This window comes from Symphalangus syndactylus, chromosome 6 (assembly GCF_028878055.3).
Source record: "Symphalangus syndactylus isolate Jambi chromosome 6, NHGRI_mSymSyn1-v2.1_pri, whole genome shotgun sequence".
NCBI lineage: Eukaryota > Metazoa > Chordata > Mammalia > Primates > Hylobatidae > Symphalangus > Symphalangus syndactylus.
In genome coordinates this window covers 91551888-91571800 of record NC_072428.2, presented here as the reverse complement: position 1 = coordinate 91571800, position 19913 = coordinate 91551888, and the positions used below count along the sequence as shown (strand labels likewise).

At 34.0% G+C, this 19913-nt stretch overlaps 1 protein-coding gene across 11 annotated transcripts in view; it reads right to left on the bottom strand.

The window, feature by feature from the left end:
* Window positions 1–19913, bottom strand: part of MAGI2 (membrane associated guanylate kinase, WW and PDZ domain containing 2) — a 1470566-nt gene that overhangs the window by 370204 nt on the left and 1080449 nt on the right. For all 11 annotated transcript variants that reach the window (XM_055283428.2, XM_055283421.2, XM_055283424.2 and 8 more), the window contains one exon: window positions 759–816. In XM_055283428.2, the coding sequence (XP_055139403.1) occupies window positions 759–816 (58 nt within the window). The remainder of the gene's footprint in view (window positions 1–758; window positions 817–19913) is intronic.

The window sequence follows — 19913 nt, the reverse complement described above, 5'->3', positions numbered from 1 at the left end:
GTGTTTCCCATAAGGAATATGTAGGCTTTATTATTCACCCAAATAACTTTAGGAACATTATACAATAGATAGGAATGAAAAACAATCGTCTATTTGAAGAGAGAGTTCTAGAAAAATAAATCACATATTTAACTTTTGAAAATTATGAATATTACTTGATTTTCCAGGAAAAATATGTGTATATAATTTAACCCTGAATAGTTTATTTGTTCTGAATAAAAGGATGCATGGGGGTATAATTCATACCATTACAAATTATTGCAATGTAACCTCCAATAGGTAACATAAAAGTCCAGTGTACTGAAAGAATATTGTTGATTTGGAATGAGGTCCCAAAAAAGAAAAAAAATCTAAATTTTTATTTTTCAACTAAAAAATATGGCTGATTCATTCAATTGACTTCGAAATCTGTTTTAATAGAACATCTCGTTTGCACAGCCAGTCAGCTCCCAACATTTTGATTGCAAAATGAAAGGCGTTTACTTTGATATCTTTAATTATCACTCATTTAGAGGACAGTGTGAAACACACTTTTTCAATTGGTGTTTTAGAATCGTTGAGTCAAAGGAAAGGAATGACAAATTAGCCAGCTGGAGAGGAAAGAAACAGCTAGCTAATGCTGCTAGTCTTGGTGGATACTTCAAAGTAAGATGAAAGGGAAATGAAGGGGCTGTAAGCCACACATCCTCAATAAATAAAATACTAACATAATTTCACAACATATTAATAACAAGTTAATATCACACTTAGAGACTTACTCAACATAATAAGTGCCATAAATGGGATCATCGATTTTTTCCCAGCCATATGGAAGCTCTGAAAAATAAAGAGTTATTTCTTTCAGTAAATAAAGAACAGATACCACAATTTCTAATAAAAAGTAATATAATTTAATTGTTCATGGATTGCAGAAATGGTCTACCAAAGTGGCACAAAGCATTCAGAGTCAGCAACAAATTTCAGAACATATTATAGAAACTATAAGAGGCACTGACTTGAAAATTGGCAGTTAAAACACAGAGCTCTCTTCTCTGCAGATACACTGCTGGGTCTAGCCATTTGTCTCATGCCAAATAGTAGGATGGCATATCATCATGTTATCACCATTTAGTGCAATATAGAAGGCAAATCGCTTTCCTGAAAGTGCGTATGTTTCTCTTATTTATTTGTATTGCTAAAGGAGCATTTCAGGACAAAGACCACATTTTCAAAATATATTTCTGAGGATAGAAAATTGTTTCTGATGACTGAAACAAAGACATTATAAATTCTCAATTGATATCCCACTATTTGAGATGGTAGGCTTGCTGTTACTCCACATGGGTCAGAATTTGAATGCTGCCAATACACTCTTTGGGCATATTTTAAGAATAAGGTCTAAAATTGTGAACATGCTTTCCTTGATAATATAGTTCATATTTTCAATTCTCCATAGCTAATTTTAATTCACACATATACACATTAAAAGAAATCAACAATAATATAAATCCTATTACAGGCAAAAACATGCTGTCTGAAAACTAGGCTTTGCTTCATAATATTGTTTTCCAAATACACCAAGGTTTTATAATTATTAACGCCTACAAATATGAAGAATACTGTATTTTTCTTGATAGATATGAATTTTTACATATATAGAAATTGAAACCTAAGATATATTGACAAGTCTAAATATATTTCAGTGAAGTTTAAAAGTTTTATTATAGCAATAATACATATCACTGTAGACAAAGCACAGTTATCAAAAGAAAACTGGAATTACCTGAAATCCTGCCACCCAGAAATAACCACTGTTAATATTTTGGTGAATATCCTTCAAATAATTTTCTATGCATATGTGCGCAAATACTTTTAAAAGAAATTACCACATACAGTGCATATTACTTTTATAGCCTTATATTTCTACTTAACAGAATATCAAGGATGTCATTCAATGTGAATGTGTGTAATTGCACAATATCATTTTTAAGGTGGCAACCGTAGTTGGCAGCATGGCTAGAAGCTGTGTAATTCATCATTTTTCTATTATTGAATATTTGGGACTTTCCAGTTTTTACCTGTCATGTGTCATCTGTATTGGACTTACTAAAATGTAAATCTTTTACCATTTTTCTATAATATAGTATTGAAAAACTTCTAGATGTGAAATTTTGGATCAAAGGGCATGCATCCTTTTATTGTTTCTGACATATATTACCAGATTTCTACCTTCCCAACTCACAAAAAAGTACTAATTTATAATCTCACCGAGAGTGTATGAGTGATTTTGTTTCTCTGTACCATCAAATTAAATTCAGATCCACAATTCCTCACCCAAAACTTTTAGGAACATACATGTTTTAGAATTTAGAATTTCTGCAATTTTAGAAAGTTAACACAGTGCAAATGCTTTCTCTTTCATAACACTCTAAGTAGAGTTGGGGAAAGCAGTTTATAATCGAACATATGAGTATTTCTGCAGCCAAAGATATGATTCATACTAAGAAGGATAATTTAAACTTACAACACCAAATTTTAGAGTACCTTAAGAAATCTTTCTTTCAGAGGGATAATAAGAGTAAACCTTTACTGAGTATTGTTTGTTGTTTGAGTACTGATGGATTTTCTCGGTACATTGTATCATGCCAGCAACGCAGGACTCAAAAACTCTGTACTCTGGTTCCAGTAAGCTTACCCAATTTAAATACCAATTCAGAAACTCTGTTTAACAAGGCATAAACACCACTTAATTTAGATTAAGGAGAATAACTATCCAGATGGTTTTCACCAAATCCCCCAAGCTATTGGCAAATTCATCTAGTAAAAAGGAATTCATTTGACAAGTATCTATTGAGTGCCTTTTATAAACAGCTCATCCAGAACCCTTTTTTATAAGCAGCTCATCCAGAAGTAAAAGAATATACAGAGGACAGCAATTAATATTATGGATATTTATTATTAATTTATTAATATGGTTCGATACATGGATATGTATTTATAACAGGTTTAACATCATCTTATGAATGCAACAATATATAAAACAATCATGTTCAATAAACATAAAGAGTAAAAGCCTAATGTAGTTAACTTATGAATACAGCCCTACTTCTTAATGCCAATGCCATATGAAAGCATTTCATGGTCAAAGTTTGTATAATTATCTTTTAAAAGTAAATCATTCTTTCATTTTAATCTGAGTAAATTACTAGTTCTAAGCAATGTATCCCAGAAGGGCAGAGTACATTGATTCTTTTCTTTGTCAGATTTACAATGCCAAATTTCCTGGGTACAATTTATTATATATTATACTTTCCCACTTGTCATCATGCAGTCCTCATCAGAATTTAGGGAGAATCTGCTTTACTTTTTATAAGATACCAATATGTTTTGTCTGTTCGCTTGGTTGTTTCATATTTCCAAAGTAAACTATTATTTCCTGCTGAAACAAAATTGTATGTCATACACATTTGTGTTTTAAGAACTCTTAGAAGTCTTAGACTCACAATTTGAGGCAAAATTATACATTAGTTCTAACTTTCTGTTAGAAAGAGCATCATTTGTTTCATTTTAAATATGTTCAAGGAATTGATGGAAGAACCTTACAAGAAACCAATAACAGATACATGCATTGCTTCATTTGTAGCAGAATAGATGTAAAAATATACAACTAATGTTTAAAAAGGTACTTGTATGTATGTGTGTATATGAATGTGTACCTGTGTGTATGTGTTGGCACATGTGTGTTTGTGTGTATTCTTTTAATGACAGTTTGCTTCAAAAACAAAGATTTAAGCTAGTATGCTAACGAAAAAACACAATTTTCACAAGTTTTTCTTCACTTGTAAAAAAAAACAAGTCATAAAATAAACTTTTTAACATTATACACTGAAGGGTACACATCTAGATGATGAAAAATGAAAAAGTTAAGAATTATCTTTCACTGTGAAAATTAAGCTATTTGGACTTGGATTAGTTTAAAAAAAACAAAACAACTGCTGCTTCTTTAAGCTAACAGATGAGAAAAAGAATTTCCAACATTGCACTATTTGTCCAATCAGGCAAGCATGTAGCTTGGAGCTTTTGGGTCCTAGGTTACTTAGAATACTGTATTCAACAATACCTGACAAATCTGTGGATGATTAAGGTCACACTGATGGAGAATAACATACACGATGCAACAGGAAAAAATAAACACTTGAGATCAGCAAGGTTCATGCTGCATTAAGAACTGTTTTAATTGAGATTTTCTTCAGGCCATGGAACCATGGAGCAAATTCAGTGATTAAATATTCCCACCCTGAAAAAGTCTAGATTAATTTGTAGTCAATCATATCAGCTTGTAAAACTGGAATAACAACAAAAGATTAAACATGCACCTAGCTTTGCCTGGATTCTGGCATAGTCAGCATGCTATATTTTAAAAATTTAATTGTGCTTCCCAAATATTATTTCATTTATTTACGTAATTTTTAGTCAGCTACACTTTCATTACAGAAAACAGAGACCCTTTTATGCTAGCTCGGTAAGAAGATACCCACATTTGGATATTGTGCACTGAGAAGGGCACAGCTTTACCTATGTAGTATACTTGTCAAAAATAAATCACATTATGTGTGTGTATTTTTTTTAACAGTCAGGGTTCCATTGTGTTGTCCAAGCTGAACTCAAACTTCTGGGCTCAAGCAATCCTCTCCCCTCAGCCTTCTGAGTAGCTAGAACCACAGTGCGCACCACTGTGCCTGGCCAGGAGTGCCATTTTGATCATGAGAAACATATGACAAACTCAAGTGGAGGGACATTCAATAAAATAACTGACAAGTGCGCTTAGAAAGGGTCGAGGTCATGAAAGAGAAAAACTGACTGGGATATTATCACAGAGTGAAGGAGAGTGGGGAGACATGATGACTAAATGCGTTGTGGGATAATGAATTGGATCTTGAACCAGAAGAAGGACATTAGTGGAGCAACTGGCAAAATTCACATGAGATTTGTAGATTAGTTAATAGTTTATATGGATGTTAATTTCCTGGGTTCAATGTACGTATGAAAGATGTAAATGTTAGGGGCAGCTAAGTGGGAGTTACATGGAGCCACTTTGTACTATTTTTGTAATTTTTTTAGAAGTCTAAAATAGCTTCAAAATGAAAACACAGAAAAATCTAGGTCACTTACTCTTACTACTGATTAGAGGGCTCCTACTCACACTTTATTTTAAAAACCTTTTCTTTCCAACTTTTACTTTAGTTTCAGTGGGGTACACGTGCAGGTGTCTTATCTGGGTATATTTCAAGATGCTGAGGTTTGGGGTATGAATGATCCTATCACCCAGGTACTGAGCATAGTAGTACACAACAGTTTTTCAACTGTTTTCCCCCTCCTTCCCTTCAGCTTCTAGTAGTCCCAAGTGTCTATTGTTGCCATCTTTATGTTCATGAGTATCCAAAACACTTATAAGTGAGAACATGCAATATTTGAATTTCTTTTCCTGCATTAATTTGCTTAGGATAATGGCCTCCAGCTGCATCCATATTGCTGCAAAGGACATGATTTTGTTATTTTGTGTGGCTGCATAGTATTCCATGGTGCATATGTACCACATTTTCTTTATCCAATCCACCATTGTTGGGCACCTAGGTTGATTCCATGTCTCTGCTATTGTAAAAAGTGCTACAGCAAAAATATGTGAGTGCATGTGTCTTTTGGTAAAATGATTTGTTTTCTTTTGGATGTATACCCTGTAACAGGATTGCTTACTCACCTAGTAGTTCTATTTCAAGTTCTTCGAGAAACTGTCAAATTGCTTTCCATATAAGTGTTCCCCTTTCTCTGCAGCTTCACCAACATCTGTTGTTTTCTGACTTTTTATTAATAGCCATTCTGACTGGTGTAGGATGGAATCCTTTTGTGGTTTGAGTTGTGTTTCTCTGATGATTAGTGATATGGAATATCTTTATATGTTTGTTGGTCGCATGTATGTCTTCTTTTGTGGGGTGTCTGTTCATGTCTTTTGCCCATTTTTAAATAATTTGTTTTTTGCTTGTTCAATTAAGTTTCTTATGGATTTTGGATATTAGATTTTTGTCAGATAAATAGTTTGCAAATATTTTCTCCCATTCTGTAGATCTTTTTACTCTGTTGATAGTTTCCTTTGCTGTGCAGAAGCTCTTTAGTTTAACTGGGTCCCACTTGCCAATTTTTGTTTTTGTTGCAATTGCTTTTGAGAACTTGAAGTTGGTTTGCTAGTATTTTGTTGAGGATTTTTGCATCTATGTTCGTCAGGGATATTGGCCTGTAGCTTTCTTTTTTCATTGTGTCTTGCCAGGTTTTGGTATCATGGTCACACCTTATTAATGTGAAATCAGATACATAGAACACTGGATTCATTTTGGTAGAACTGAAATTTAAATAAAATGAGAATGTAGAATTTTTGCACTTATATTCTTCTTTTATATTGTGTTTTTTTTTTTTTTTTTTTTTGAGACAGTCTTGCTCTGTCACCCAGGCTGGAGGACAGTGGCACAATCCCGGCTCACTGCAACCTTCACCTCCTGGGTTCAAGCAATTCTTGTGCCTTAGCCTCCTGAGTGGCTGGGATTACAAGCGTGCACCACTACACTTGGCTATTTTTTTTGTATTTTTAGTAGAGATGGGGTTGCACCATGTTGGCAAGGCTGGTCTCCAACTCCTGACCTCAGGTGATCCACCTGCCTTGGCCTCCCAAAGTGCTGGGATTACAGGGGTGCACCACCATTCCCAGCCTTGTATTGATGTCTTTCAATAGCTATATTCAAGAGACTGACTTTTAATTTTGCTATCTTACCTTTTATTTATTTTTTTCTATTGTCTTTCTGCTCCCTAGAAAAACTGGGTAAATACAACATTCATGTTCAAATGCAGCTGCATCCTGGGTCCTAGAAGTCACAGATTCAGTAACAGGAGTGCTAGACAGGATCTAGAGTCAAGCATTGTTCCTTTCTTGGGAGGCAGTGTCTTGTATGGGCCACAACAAGCATTGGTTGTGCAAATTCATGTAAGGTTGTATGGAGGTCCGTTCTGGTGGGAAGACCAGAATGGGCCACCTTTTCCAGAAAGGCAGCCCAATTTAGGAATCATGCAATGTACTAAGATATTAGAGACAGAGGCAGAAACTAAAAACCAGAAACCATATCCTTCAATCCTATATTATTTTATATTGACTAGCCTTTTTTTAAAAAAACAAAATTTGAGGTTCTTGTTTGATTGTTTTAGAGGTAATGACTGTACGAAAGAAAATAAGGAACATAAAACATTTCCATAGGTTAAGTAATGTAGTGTATAGTGTATTATATGGTAATAGCTAATTATTACAAAATCTTTTCCTCTAATATTTTAGATTTTTGCTGTATACTTGTATACAAACTGGGGAATATAACTAAATTTTCCTATAAAAGTTATACAGCTTTTGCTCCTAGATGGTCTTTAGAGTTTGAGGAATCCTTAATATAAGCGAGTTTAAAATATGAAATATGTTTTTAGAGTTAACAAGAAAAACGAGGAAGAGAAAGATCATTGTACAAGGATAAAATATAGAATAGATGACTTTTTGCTAACAAATGGTATTATATCTTTGTCTCTTTTTTCCTTTATTCAAAAATGCATTCGATACTATAAAAGTAAATCCTGAATATATTCTTTTTTTTTTAAGCTAAATCCATACATTAATGAAAGCTAACCACAGTCCCATTACCTTATATGCAGGTAAAGCTGGGGGCATAACCTTTCAGACCTTTTTCCATGTATCAAGATTCCAGTTTGCTCCTTTTTACCAGAAATCTTTATTCCATTCAGTCAGGAAAATAGACAAATAAACCAAAACCAAAGAACAAACTAAAAAACCTAAAACTGAACATAGAAAATGTTGCTCCTTTATATTCCACTCTCTTTCATCTTCCTCAGATATTGCCTACATGGGAGCACAAACCCAGTCAATATCATGGAAATGTAGGCTATGAAGTCTTTATTTATGAACTCTGGGTATAGGAGATTTACTATTTTACAGTGGAAAGAAAAAGTAGCTGAGCTGTATTCTATGGTGATGATATTTAATTCATATTATCAAGTGGAGTCAACCTGAGTACTTAATTCCACCATATTATAATAAAAAAGTAAAATACTGACCATGATTTTATGGGCTGGTTGTTGATGAAAGATGTGATTGCAGAGAAAATTTCAAATAAATTTATTCATTAATGTATCTTACCAAATTTAATAGAAAATGGATACAATTTTCTTGGCAGCTATTGATGTATGAAAAAATATGTAGTCAATAGTATTTTGGGGATTCAGGGGCTCTTTACTATCTGGAGAAAAGCCGTGAACTTTTGCAACACTAACTTAACTATGACATCTATGTATTTGAGATGGTGACAAGAAGTGGTGGCAGAAAAGCATGGCACTATAAAGGATGTTGTCTGGTAAAGACTTAGCAAGAGTCATCTTTGGTTTAAGTTTGCAAGCGGCATTACAAGGTCAAAACATGATGAACCTAGTAGGTCTTTGTCTTTATATTTCTAGTACTCTGTAGAAAGGGCTGGCTACAAAGAAAGATTTCGGAAGCAACTGTATATGGAGGACTTCAAAATATGCATCTCCAGTTTTAACTTCTATAAGCCTGTGTTAATCTACCCATCCAACTATTTATCATCATCATTATCCATTTGAAAATGCTTATGTAAACATCCTGGACTCTTATAGTGTAAAGGCTGACATATAGATTTTAACCTCTCTACTTACCCCTTAAAAACAGTAAATATCTACTAAGAGAGAAATAAAGCCACCCATAACCTATACCTACAACATTATGAGGAGAAACAAAATACTATGAACTCCAAAAGTTATATATAAGTAGGGATGTGAATGCTCCAATCCAGTGCAGCCAGCCCGTGCCAGAGTGGAGACTGTGCAGAAAGGAGGGTAGGGTGAAGCAGGTGTGAGGTAAGGTGGGAAAACAGAAAAAATAATGCTCAGAAAGGTAAATTCCCATCCTGAGTGAAAAAATGTTTCTAGCAAACCTGCTTGATTAGAACACAACTATGAAGAATTGAAAGAAAGGGGTTTGACAGTGAGCAGAATAACAGTCTTGGGAAGGCCCAGCTTCTGAAGAAGAGGGGGATGATGTTAGTGGGAGAGGGGGATGTTCCTTGGAGACTTGGCTATGAAGGAAAAAAGTATGAGGTGAATATCAAGTATCTGCAGATAAGTTCATAAGACACACCAACTACTCTGCAAAAGAGAATAAATAAAAATAAAAAATAAAAATAAAAAAGGCATCCACTGAGGAATCTGTACTTCATGAAAGCAACAGAAAGGGGTGCTCATGAACTAAAAAATGTAGTAATCCACCAAGTCCTTTACTTTTGCTTACATGAAACTGTTACTGCTGGTCTAGGAACAAAAGAAATTTCAAACTAAGCAAACAAAAAAAACAGCAGACTATTTACAGAAAGTTACTGTAAGAAAATAATCAGAAAACGATAGCCAAAACATTTCAGCTAATGAAAATTTCTCTGAAGAGAAAACAAAAACAAAATTGCAAACAAGAAAGTTGTAATAAAACCTAGAGATATTTTGAAACAAATACTTATAAATAAAAACACCACTTTGAATCACATATTTAAAAGCTTTGAACAAAGAACAGACAGATAGTAAAAGATAGTTGACAAAAATGATGAAATAAAATTTAAAAAAATCTGAAATGACCAAATTACAAACTGCCAAAGAGAATATAGAGTGAACTGAAAATATAAGGACTATTGTGGAAAGCCATGACAGTAGCCAAGAGAATGTAAATGAAATAAACAAAAAGGTAAAAAGAATCAGAGAGGTCAATAATATAGAAGGTAGGCAGAGATAATCCAGCATATGCATAATTGGAATACACGAAGAAGAAGAAAATATAATAGAACTAATACATAAAACTGTGATCCAAGAAAAATTTCCAGAAATAAAATAACTATATTTATATATTGAAAAGGGTTACCATGTAGCTGGAAATATTGTCCCCAGTCAATTCCAAAATACATACCAGTAAGACATTAGACTTTAAAAGGTAGAGAAAACATGGCTAAAAGATAAGCTCCTTACAATGAAAAAATCAAATTAACATTAAATCTCAGGAAGAACGAACACATCCAGAAAACAGTGAAGCAGCATTTTAAAGACTCGCAAAGAAAGTGTGAGCTAAGAATTTTATATCCAGCCAAATTGCACTTCAAGTATTCATTGTGCAAACACACACACACACACACACCCCACCATATAAACAGTTTATTCTACCCAAGATCCCTTCCTGACACATACCTACTTAATTAAACCAAGCTACTTCGACCAAGAGATAATTTGAGGAAAGGACTAATGGTAATCATTCAACACATTTAATTGTAGATCTAAGCTTATATCAAAGGTGGGGACAAAGATAGAAGAATAATATGTAAATGCCTTATATTTAGACAATATAGAAGTAATATAATTAAAAAAGAGAGGAGAGGGAAAAAAGTACAATAGCCAATAAGCTCACGTACTATTACTTAGGCAACAGGTGAGAGTCAATGAATATTATTTAAAATTGACAATTGAATAATGGCCCTATAAAAGTTATCAGTACAAAGACAAACATTAGAACACAATTAAAAACCATCCTAAATACCAGGGACTTATAGAAGTTATCAGTACAAAGACAAACATTAGAACACAAATAAAAACCGTCCTAAATACCAAAATAAATAAAAAAGAATAAAGTAGGCCACATAGAGAAATAAATAGTCATATTATAATATGGGCAATAAATAAAATATGATAGAGTTAAAACCAAACATAGAATTGAATGTAATTTATCTTTCTTATTAAAATTTTCTATCTGGCTTATAAAGAAAAACCTGACTCCATCCTGTAAAGATGACACACATTTAAAGAAAGTGACTCAGAGAGCTAAAAATAAAGTTTGGGCAAAGATAGGCCTGACAAGAAAAATAAAATAGAGTTTACAGTCTTCCTATTAGACGGAAGAATTCAAGTCAAAAGCATTAAATATGACAAGGAATCCCACTTTATAACAATAAAGGTCACAATTCATAGTTCTCTACAACAGTTATCAATATTTGTGTACCAAATAATATAAACCACCTTCACAAAACAGTAACTACAGGAGCTGTGAGGAAAAATACACTAATAAGAAGCACTTTGACTATTTTCAGTCTAAGACAGATAAAGTTGACAAAATTACAGATATGAAAGAACTAAATATCATAATTAGGCAGATCTTTTGGCTCTTACTCCTTTTCTTTCCATCCATCTTTCTCTTTTCAATTTCACACTACAATAATAGAAAATACACATCCTTCTCAAGTATGCAAGGAACACTCGCCAAAATTGTTAGATTACAAAAAATTCTTAAGTTCCATGAAGCAGAAATAGTGCAAACAATAATCTTGACCATAATGCAATAAAACGTAGATGTTAGTATCAAAATTATGATCAAAGAAAATTTCATCTAGAAATTAAGAACTTGAAATAACTCTTGATCCAAAGAGGAAATGTTAACTGAAATTGCATATTTTCTAAAATGAATGAGGTAAAATATTAAATAAAAAATCTGTAGCATACAATTAAAACAGTGACCAGAGGAAATTTTATAATATATACACATAGGAGAATGGAAATAATAAAAGTAAATTCACAACTTAAAAAGCTATAAAAAGAACAACAAAGGAATCTCTAGAGACAACACACACACACACACACGCAGAAAACAAATAATAAAAGCAAAAATTAATATTGTACAAAATAGACTATTTTTTAAAAAAAGCAAAATAAACACTAGCTAGCTTAAGATTAATACGAGGTAAATCATATATAACAAAGCAAGAAGTACCAAGAAGGAAGTAATAGTAAAAATAGCCAAGATTTGGAAACAACCTTAAGTGTCTATCAACAGATGAATGAGTAAAGAAGATGTGCTATATATATACAATGGAGTACCATTCAACCATAATAAGGAATGAGATCCTGTCATTTGCAATGACATGGACAAAACTAGAGGGCATTATATTAAGTGAAACAAGCCAGGCACAGAAAGACAAACGTCACATGTTCTCACCCAGTTGTGGGAGCTAAAACTTAAAACAACCGAACTCACGAATATATAGAGTAGAATGATGGTTACCAGAGGCTGGTAAGGGTAGCAGAGGAAGTGGGGATAGTTAAAGGGTACAAAAATATAGTTAGATAGAATGAGATTTAGTATTTGATCGCACAACAGGGTGACTATAGTCAACAATATTTTATTGTACATTTAAAAATAACTACAAGAATATAATTGAAATGTTTGTAACACAAAGACACTTGAAGGGTTGGATATCCCGTTTATCTTCATGTGATTATTATGCATTGCATGCCGATATTAAAATATCTCATGTATCCCATAAATATATGCACACACTATGTATCCATAAAAATAAAAATAAAGTAATACCTGGCACAAATATATGCTAACAAAATTTTAAAACCTAAAATGGTCAGTTTCTTAGGAAAATGTAATTGATGGAAATGAGCCCCAGCTTTCTAGCTTAATTAGAAAGATTTTTGGTCAATTTACCATAGTAATCTCCAAGTATAAAAGAAACAAATGAAACAAAATGAGGCTGGGTACAGTGGCTAACACCTGTAATCCCAGCATTTTGGGAAGCTGAGGCAGGCGGACCACTTGAGGTCAGGAGCTCGAGACCAGCCTGGCCAACATGGCGAAACCTTGTCTCTACTAAAAATACAAAAATTAGCTGGCCGTTGTGGCGTGCATCTGTAATTTCAGCTACTCGGGAGGCTGAGGCAGGAGAAAGGCTTTAACTCGGGAGGGAGAAATTGCAATGAGTCAACATCGCGCCACTGCACTCCAACCTGGGTGACATATGAGACTCTGTCTCAATTACAAAAAAAAAAAAAAAAAGAAACAATATGAGTACTAGGGGTAAATTCCTTTATAACCCAGGTATGAGGAAAGGCTTTCTTACTCTGATTCAAACTTGACAAATTTAACTACATAAAAACAGAAAAGAGTATCTTCTATAGCTCAAAATACCATAACTAATACTAAAAGATAAATGATAAACTGGGAGAAAATATTTGTAACATATCAGTGATAAAGAGCTACTCTCCTTAATAAAGAACTTTTTTAAATGGAAGGGAAAAAATCCTAACCACCTAATAGAGGAATATGCAAAAGCCAGGAATAGAGAGTTCACAAAAACTATATACAAATGACCCTTAAATGGGAAAAGATGTTCTACCTCCTTCATTATAGAAGAAATGCAAATTAACACTATATTTAGACATCATTCTCTAACAGACACAAAAATTCAAAAGCTTGACAACACACTCTTAGACAACGTTGTGGGGAAACTGGCCCCTCATACCTTGCTGGTGGATGGGCAATGCGGTACAACCTCTAGAAGGAGAATCTGGCAATAGCTAACACAACCAGATAAATTTTACCCTTTGACTCAATAATCTCTCCTCTGAGAAATTTCTCTACAGTTTTATTTTCAACAATACTTTTTTAGCAAACAAACAAAGTTATTCAATGTGTCCTTATTTTAATAGCAAATCATGATAACAATCTAAATACCCAACCAGAGATGACTGGTTAAATGAACATGATATGTGCAGACAGTACAGAACTATACAGCTGTAAAATTTGTGAAGAAAGTCTCTATGATCTGATGTGCAGTTATTTGCAGATCATATTGTTAAACAAAAACATTCAAATGTTCATTTAAAAAAAAGAGAACATAGGAAGGAGAGCCAGAAACTAAAGAAACTGCTTAACTATAAGAGGTGGTATGAACAGACGAGTGGGAGGGATCGGAAAGGGAATGAGACTTCTCTGAGTGTATCTTTTTCATATACTACATTAATATTCATGTTCTCTTATTCAAAATATAAAATTAAAAATGTAAAATAACCTGAAATCAAATACAAACAACAACAAATGAGCTTAAATGTATACAAAATTGCTAACCAGTCAAAAAAAAATTAAGTCTGTTTTTTTCTTGTAAATTTGTTTGAGTTCATTGTAGATTCTGAATATTAGCCCTTTGTCAGATGAGTAGGTTGCAAAAATTTTCTCCCATTGTGTAGGTTGCCTGTTCACTCTGATGATAGTTTCTTTTGCTGTGCAGAAGCTCTTTAGTTTAATGAGATCCCATTTGTCGATTTTGGCTTTTGTTGCCATTGCTTTTGGTGTTTTAGACATGAAGTCCTTGCCCACGCCTATGTCCTCAATGGTATTGCCTAGGTTTTCTTGTAGGATTTTAATGGTTTTAGGTCTAACATATAAGTCTTTAATCCATCTTGAATTAATTTTTGTATAAGGTGTAAGGAAGGGATCCAGTTTCAGCTTTCTACATATGGCTAGCCAGTTTTCCCAGCACCATTTATTAAATAGGGAATCCTTTCCCCATTTCTTGTTTTTGTCATCAAAAAGTGGGCAGAGGACATGAACAGACACTTCTCAAAAGAAGACATTTATGCAGCCAAAAAACACATGAAGAAATGCTCCTCATCACTGGCCATCAGAGAAATGCAAATCAAAACCACAGTGAGATACCATCTCACACCAGTTAGAATGGCCATCATTAAAAAATCAGGAAACAACAGGTGCTGGAGAGGATGTGGAGAAATAGGAACACTTTTACACTGTTGGTGGGACTGTAAACTAGTTCAACCATTGTGGAAGTCAGTGTGGCGATTCCTCAGGGATCTCGAACTAGAAATACCATTTGACCCAGCCATCCCATTACTGGGTATATACCCAAAGGACTATAAATCATGCTGCTATAAAGACACATGCACACGTATGTTTATTGCGGCACTATTCACAATAGCAAAGAGTTGGAACCAACCCAAATGTCCAACAACGATAGACTGGATTAAGAAAATGTGGCACATATACACCATGGAATATTATGCAGCCATAAAAAATGATGAGTTCGTGTCCTTTGTAGGGACATGGATGAAACTGGAAAACATCATTCTCAGTAAACTATCGCAAGGACAAAAAACCAAACACCGCATGTTCTCACTCATAGGTGGGAATTGAACAATGAGAACTCATGGACACAGGAAGGGGAACATCACGCTCCGGGGACTGTTGTGGGGTGGGGGGAGGGGGGAGGGACAGCATTAGGAGATACACCTAATGCTAAATGACGAATTAATGGGTTCAGGAAATCAACATGGCACATGGATACATATGTAACAAACCTGCACATTGTGCACATGTACCCTAAAACCCTAAAGTATAATAAAAAAAAAAAATTTAAAAAAAAAAAAAAAAAAAAAAAAAAAAAAAAATTAAGTCAAATCTTGAAGAAATTAGAGATTCTAGGACTAGGGTTTCATTGTACAGTGACTCAAAAGGTAAAAGCATTAAAAACTCATTGAGGTTCAAATGAGAAATAATCATATTTATTTATTTATACAAACTTATGGCATATGCAAGAAATTTTGTTACACGTATATAATACATAGTGACCAAGTCAGGGTATTAGGGTGTCTACCACCCAAGTACAATACAATTTTAAGTACAGTCACTTTACTCTACCATATATTGAATTTATTCCTTCTATCTTATTGTACGTTTTTGCACCATTTAACCCACTTTTCTTCAGCCTCCCTTCAACTTCCACTCATCTTTCATAGTCTTTTATCTCTCCATTCTCTACCTCTATATGATCACATTTTTTAGCTCCCATATACAAGTGAGGACATATGATATTTGTCTTTCTGTGCTGGCTTACTTCACTTAAGATAATGACTTCAAGTTCCACCCACGTTGCTGGAAATGACATGATCTGATTTTTTAATTTATGACTGAATATTATTCCACTGTGTATATATACCACGTTTTCTGTATCAGTTCATCTGTTAATGAACACTTAGTTTTATTTCCTATCTTTGCTATTTTGAATAGTGCTGCAATAAATATATGAGTGTAGGTATCTCTTTGATATATTGATTTCTTTTGCTTTGAGTAGATATCCAGTAGCGGGATTGCTGAATTAAATGGTGATTCTATTTTTAGTTTTTTGAGAAATCTCCATACTGTTTTTCATAGTGGCTGTATTGAATTACATTGCCACCAATAGTGTACAACAGTTCCCTTTTCTCTGCATCCTCACCAACATTTGGTATTTTTTTTTTTGTCTTTTTAATAACCATTCTCACTGGGTAAGATGATATCTCACTGTGGTTTTTATATGCATTTCTCTGACGATTAATGATGCTGATTATTTTTTACATACCTGTTAGCATTTGTATGTCTTCTTTTGAGAACTGTCCATTCATATAATTTGCCCACTTTTTAATGGGATTAGTTGTTTTTTCCTATTTGTTTGTATATTCTGGATGTTAGTCCCACGTTGGATGAATGATTTGCAAATATTTTCTTCCATTCAACATGTTCTCTTTCCACTCTGCTGCTTGTTTTCTTTGCTGTGCAGAAATTTTTAGTTTAACATAGTTCACTTTTTCTTCTTTTGTTTCTGTTATCTGTGCTTTTGAGGTCTTAGTCCATAAATTCTTTTCTTAGACTAGTGTCCAAGAGAGTTTCCCCCAGGTTTCCTTTTAATATTTTTATGGTTTTGGGTCTTATGTTTAGGTCATTCATCCATTTGAGTTGATTTTTGTGTATAGTGAGAGGGGTCCAGTTTCATTCTTCTGCACATGACAATTTTCCCAGCACTATGTATTGAAGAGGGTGTCCTTTCCCCAACATAAGTTCTTGTTGGCTTTGTTGAAGATCAGTTGGCTGTAAATATGTGGCTTTATTTCTGGATTCTCCATTCTGTTATATTGGTCTACGTACCTATTTTTATACCAATACCATGTTGTTTTGGTTACCATACCCTTGTAATATATTTTGAAGTCAGGTAAAGTGATGGCCCCAGCTTTGTTATTTTTGCTCAGAAATGCTTTGGCTATTTGGGCTCTTTTTTTGGTTCCATATGAAATTTAGGATTTTTTTCTAATTCTATGAAGAATGACATTAGTATTTTGATAGGGATTGCCCTGAATCTGTAGATTGCTTTGGACAATGTAGTCATTTTACCAGTGGCATTACCTAATATAGCTTTCATAATGTAACATATTTTGTGAGACTTTTTCTTTTTCAAGAAATATTTATTGATAACCTCATGTGAGCTAGGCACTGTGCTGGGCCCGAGGATAGAGTGACAAGTCACAAGATCCATGGATCAGATAGTTTCAGGCAGAGCCAGCCAATAAACAAATAATTTCACTAATTATTAATTCATTACAATTTATAATATATGCTACTAGGAGAAGTACATGTATATTTTACTCTACCTACACCCTCAGGTAATTTATAAACAGCTCGGAATCATAGGCTATTACATTTCATAGGCATAATTCATCACAATTGATTTAAATAATCCTAACACAATAAGTCAGCAACACATTTATCAATTGAATATTTTTGGGGTGAATTCACACAACAGATCTTATTTTTCTAGTGGAGCAGTCTTTTTAAATTTAATGAATTGGATGTTTACAAGAAAATCCTACTGTTTAAAATCTGTGGGGCCAACTAAATATTAACATCAATACAGTAAGGATTTGAAAAAATGAAATTTAAAATTTACCTTTATTATATTAGACAAACTGAATTCTACTTGGGAATATGCCCTAATTTCATTTTCTATTTAATATGCAGCCTTGAAGCATTGTTTAATTAAAATGCCACTTAGACCAATGAAACGGATCAGACTGAGCACAAACCTAGGGCTGCTCACTATAATTTGCAGATAAGATTAGTAAAGTCTCTGATGGTGCTGTCTGAAGCTTCTCCCCTAACACTGGATGTAAGCAGCATCAGGACAATTTTACATGCCGCTAAGTGGTAACATCAGTTTTGCTTTTGCTGTGAAACGCATGGATCCTGAGAGACTTGAATGCTTTATAGATAAGCAAGCTGGGCACTTGTCAAATTGGGGTGACATGGGATTGTCATAGATTCCCTACTTTATTCTACCAAGCTCTGTGTTTTCTTGTTAGAACAAGGAAGTAATCCACAGACATTTTTGAAACGGATGCATGCAAAGAAAACTCAATAAAAGTACTGATTGTCAACGTGATTTGGGTGGAAAAGGAAGAGAGGAAAGCTTCCACGTTTTCAGTTTGTGTTGTGGAATTATTTTAAACATTAACACAATGGACAAGCTGACCAACCTGACAGTGCCCATCTTACCTTGTTCCAGGTGGAGATAATATATAATTTTCAGCACTACTTATCACAGACAGATCACAGAGTGTCAAAGGCACTGAGAGTTGAGAGATAAGGCAGGAAATGCTTTTCCCTTGACATGAAAGGATGACTATTTAGTGTGTAACCGTAACAATGAAATTTCTGACTCCCTATTTGGTATTAATCTAAGGCATCATTGCTGCCTATTAAAATTTAATGAAAGTAATGTCCAAATTCAAACATTAAATTGTATGTATATAGCCAGATGTGTATGTGGGGTTTCTCAGATGTTCTTTACCAAAATCATTTCCTCTCTAGATTATTTTGGATAATCCAGGTGGAGATACTGAAATCAGAATTCTTTCCATCTTGGCAGTACAGTGTAGTGAACATTGACTTGAAAGAACATAAGAATCTTTAAATTTGAGGAGTATGAATGATGTAAATGTTACAGATATACCTTCATTTAGATTATAATTAATCTTGAATCATATAATACCAGCCTTATAAAAAGCAACAAAATATCTATTAACGCACATTGTAGTGGGATCTGTTTTCATATATGAGCATCCACTTCAAATATGGTCTTTTGCTCAAAGAGGGAAGTAGTACGATTTTAGCACAACTCCTAATTTTCCTGATTCAAACAGAGCAATAGCTTCCAATAGTAAGCCCCTAGCACAAACAGTGGGCAGGATATTTATTCCAAAGACCTGGCCATTGCAATTTATCTGAATCTTTGCCATTTCAGCTCTGTTCCACCTCTGCAGCATTCCTGGGCAGAAGGACTAGATTAAACATTAGGAATAAGAAATGTAATCTCTTCTTAATGGAATACAAAATCCCTTTTGATAAAATTATAAAATACAATAGTGATATTTTGCATTACTCTCTCCATACAGCATAAATATATTCTCTCTATATAATAATGCAAAAAAATAGAGGATTTGGAATTAACAGCATGCATTGCATTACTACTTTGTTTCGTGGTAGAAGGAAACGAAGGAACATGGAAAAAGCTGTGGGTAAGATTTCCTCCACAGTAAGTAAATCTGCAAAATGTAAAGGGACCTGGAATCGAAAACATGATGCCTGCTGTTCCTGCAAGGTTTCCTGATGCCTAAAACATCAGGAAAATTCTTGGAGAGCACTTCACCCCAGTGAAAAACATTACCCTTATAAAGCTGTCAGAGTCTGTCTCAGCTTCAGTTACCTGGCATGTAAAGAGCCAGTCAATCCCGCAAATTAGGCAAGCCCTGTAGGCTTGTCTAACATATATGCCAAGCTTTCAGGAAATGTTAAATGCCCAAGTGGAGCTGTGATTTGTACCTCTGGTAACAACTGGACTGTGTGTATATCATATTGAGCAGTGACAGTGTCATGTGATGCAGGACTCAGCAACTTTGGGAGACTCTACGTGCAAACATGAAAACTATTCAACAACGCTGGTACTAGACAGGGTAGCCAAACAGCTTTAGAGGGCCCCAGGCTTTAATATATATGGAATCACATAATTTTTGCCTTGTAATGGCATTTAGAGGCAAAAAGCACTACAAATATTGATTTGTACCTAGAACACCACCAACTAAATTGGCATTAATTGATATAATTATTGGATCAAGGTGTTAGGCTACATTTT